The following is a 3,727-nucleotide window of genomic DNA, read 5'->3' on the forward strand; positions in this document are numbered from 1 at the left end:
AGCTGCAGAATTGGGCAGAAAGGTGGCAAATGGAGTTCAATGTAGGTAAGTGTGAAGTGGTTCACTTTGGTAAGAGTAACAAAACGATGGGGTACTGGGCTAATGGTCGGGTACTTGGTAGTGTGGATGAGCAGAGGGATCTTGGTGTCCATGTACACAGATCTCTGAAAGTTGCCACCCAGGTAAATAGTGCGGTGAGGAAGGCATATGGCGTACTGGCTTTTATTGGTAGAGGAATTGAGTTCCGTAGTCCTGAGGTCATGTTGCAGTTGTATAAGACTCTGGTGAGGCCGCACCTGGATTATTGTGTGCAGTTTTGGTCGCCATACTATAGGAAGGATGTGGAGGCACTGGAACGTGTGCAGAGGAGGTTTACCAGGATGTTGCCTGGTATGGTAGGAAGATCGTATGAGGAAGGGCTGAGGCACTTGGGGTTGTTTTCATTGGAGAAGAGAAGGTTTAGGGGTGACTTGATAGAGGAGTATAAGATGATTTAGGGGTTTAGATAGGGTTGACAGTGAGAATCTTTTTCCACGTATGGAGTCAGCTATTACGAGGGGGCATAGCTTTAAATTAAGGGGTGGTAGGTATAGGACAGATGTTAGGGGTAGGTTCTTTACTCAGCGAGTCGTGAGTTCATGGAATGCCCTGCCAGTAGCAGTGGTGGACTCTCCCTCATTATGGGCATTTAAGCGGGCATTGGATAGGCATATGGAGGATAGTGGGCTAGTGTAGGTTAGGTGGGCTTGGATCGGTGCAACATCGAGGGCCGAAGGGCCTGTACTGCGCTGTATTCTTCTATGTTCTATGTTCTATGTTCTATGTTCTATGTAATTAAGTCACTCTGAGTGGTAGTGCTGACGGGGTCTGGGTAGTGGGTGACAAAGCAGGAACAGGGGATTGAGATGGATGAGCATCCATGATCATATTGTTTGGGGGAGTAGGTCAAAGGGCTGAATGGCCTACTCCTGTTCCTAGTTTCCATGTTTCTATGAAGATAAGCAAAGATCGAGTTAGTTGGTGATGCCTGTCCTGGTCAAATAGACCTACCCATGTTCACTGTCAGGATAGGAGGAAGACCCACAGAGGCTGCTTTACAGACAGATGTCAGGACAGCTGCAGGCTGGGATGGGGAAAATAAAGATCCTCACTTCTGCAGTGTCGTTCTCGGGCTCTCAGACCACATCCCACACAGTGAAGTAAAACACTGCCACTGTCCTAATGTCAGAAACACAGCAGCCAATTTCAGCACAGCAAGATCCCACAAACTGCAAAGTGATAATGACCAGGTCGCCTCTTTTTGCAGTGGTAACGGTGGGGGGGGGGGTTAAACATTGACCAGGATAAACACTGACCAGCAATCTCTCTCTCTGCTCTTCTGCGGGACAGGTCTTTCAAACAGTGCCATACTCCCTCAGGACTGCATTGGGAATATTCACTGGATTCAGGTCTCAGAAGTGTGGAACTTGTTCCCAGCATGGCCTCACTCAGGATGGGCCTGAGCTGACCAGTACCAAAGGGAGAGAGTGAGGTAGTCAACAGCTGAAATACTGTGGACACTTTTGGTCCCTTTAGCTAAGGAAAGAAAGGCTGACAATGGGGGCAGTCCAGAGGAAGTTCACTTGGCTGATCCTGGGTATGGAAGGACTGTCTTAATCTCCCTTGTGTCTGTGTGGGTTTCCTCTGGGTTCTCTGGTTTCCTCCCACAGTCCAAAGATGTGCAGGTCGGGTGAATTGGCCACGTTAAATTGCCCATAGTGTTAGGTGCATTAGTCAGAGGGAAATGGGTCTGGGTGGGTTACTTTTTGGAGGGTCAGTGTGGACTGGTTGGGCCGAAGGGCCTGTTTCCACACTGTAGGGAATCTAATGTAATAAAAGGAGAGGTTGAGTAGATTGAGCCTGTATTCATTGGAGCTTAGAAGAATGAGATATAACCCTCTTGAAACACACATGTTTGCTGAGGGACTTGATCGGCTGGATGTGGTTAAATTGTTTCCCTTAGTGGGAGAGTTTAGCACCCGAGGGTGTAATTTCAATACAAGGGGTCACACATTTCCAACAGACACAATGAGGAATTTCTTTTCTCAGAAGGGTATGTGTCTGTGGAATTCTTTATCCCAGAGGGCTGAGTCATTACATGTGTTCAAGGCTGAGACAGTAAGATTTTTACTCAGGAAGGGAATCAAAGATTACACAGTGAAATAACTGCCCAGAGCCAGTATGCCATCACCAACTCACCCTTTATTTACACGTGCACAGTACACTGGCTATGGCCGGCCAGCCAGCTCAGAGTCACTCCCTGAGGAGATTCTAAAACCCCTATTTATATTGGTAAGCCAGGGATTTCCTGACTGGCCCAAGTTAACAAGCCCGATCAAGGACATTGTAGTTAACACAACCCACTTGGTTCCAATTGCTACAGAGGGGAATGATGGGAAAGTGGGAGTTGAGCACTATCAGATCAGCCATGATCTTATTGAATGGCGGAGCAGACTCGATGGGCTGAATGGCCTGCTTCTAAGTCTTATAGTCTTTTTGGTAACACAGACAATAGCAGAGAAAATAAATGTGCAGGGTTGAGCTTCTGTGAGAGCACAGACCAGCGAGAAAGGGGGTAAAATGGTTGAATATCCTTACCTTGGGTTGGTTATAGTGTTCCAGAGACATGGTCACCACATTGATGCAGATGGTGAAGGTGATGAAGAGGTCCAGATAATGACTGGTGCACATGGTGTGGATGAAGAGGCGTACAGGTGAGTAGGCAGCATAATACGGCAGGCGTTGGGCTTCTTCCGGGGTCACGGGTCAACGGGGGGGGGGGGGGGGGGCAGGCAAGCATAATAAAGAAAAGGCTTGGTTAGATCTCCACTGCCTCTGCCCCCCCTTCCCATCACCTCCCTTTACAATGCCACCTTCAGTTAGCAAGCTACATTGCCTGATCTGAATCCTCTCAAACAGCAGCCATGTTGGATTGCTTCCAGACCAATCTCCAGGTTACAGCCATGAGTAAACCCCAAGAAAAACATAACAGAGGTTAAGAAATTATTTCTAAAATGTTGTTTTTTTGCTATGTTAAAATATTTCAGGCAATGGAACAGTTCAGGTATTTTTGACTTGAGAACTAGGAATTGTCTATTTGGGTGACAAACCATTGACTGTGGGCAGCAGGCCATGATGAGGTAGACTACAGTCCCTCTATTTTTTTCTGTTGCCTCCGTGGACCTCCGAGGGCTGTGCATGACAGAAACTTCCGGACTCAGAAATCATATGTGTCCCCATGTTGACCAAGGCTTGTGGGGGTGGGGTGGGGGGAAGGAGGGGAGAATACCATGTGGTCATACCTCCAGGAATCTGTCCAACTAGAGTGGGGACTTCCCGCTTCCAGACACAGCAGCTACATCCAGAACAAAGGCTCATTTTCCCACTTTCCCAGCGAGAGACTTTAGCTTCGAGCAGATCAAAATGTAGCATTTATCACACACACAGGCACACACACAGACACACACAGACACACACACAGACACAGACACACTCACACACACACAGACACACACACATGCACATAGACACACACAGACACACACACTCAGATACACACACACATTCACATAGACACACAGAGACACACATACAGATACACACCCACACACACGCACATTGACACACACGCATGCACATTCACACACACACATTCACACTCACTCACATGCACACTCACAAAGTCGGA

The 3,727-nt window shown here is 47.7% G+C and overlaps 1 protein-coding gene across 4 annotated transcripts in view; it reads right to left on the reverse strand.

The window, feature by feature from the left end:
• Positions 1 to 3,727, reverse strand: part of cacna1ia (calcium voltage-gated channel subunit alpha1 Ia) — a 186,398-nt gene that overhangs the window by 40,254 nt on the left and 142,417 nt on the right. For all 4 annotated transcript variants that reach the window (XM_043679497.1, XM_043679498.1, XM_043679496.1 and 1 more), the window contains exon 24: positions 2,638 to 2,789. In XM_043679497.1, the coding sequence (XP_043535432.1) occupies positions 2,638 to 2,789 (152 nt within the window). The remainder of the gene's footprint in view (positions 1 to 2,637; positions 2,790 to 3,727) is intronic.

This window comes from Chiloscyllium plagiosum, chromosome 39 (genome assembly GCF_004010195.1).
Source record: "Chiloscyllium plagiosum isolate BGI_BamShark_2017 chromosome 39, ASM401019v2, whole genome shotgun sequence".
Classification (NCBI taxonomy): domain Eukaryota; kingdom Metazoa; phylum Chordata; class Chondrichthyes; order Orectolobiformes; family Hemiscylliidae; genus Chiloscyllium; species Chiloscyllium plagiosum.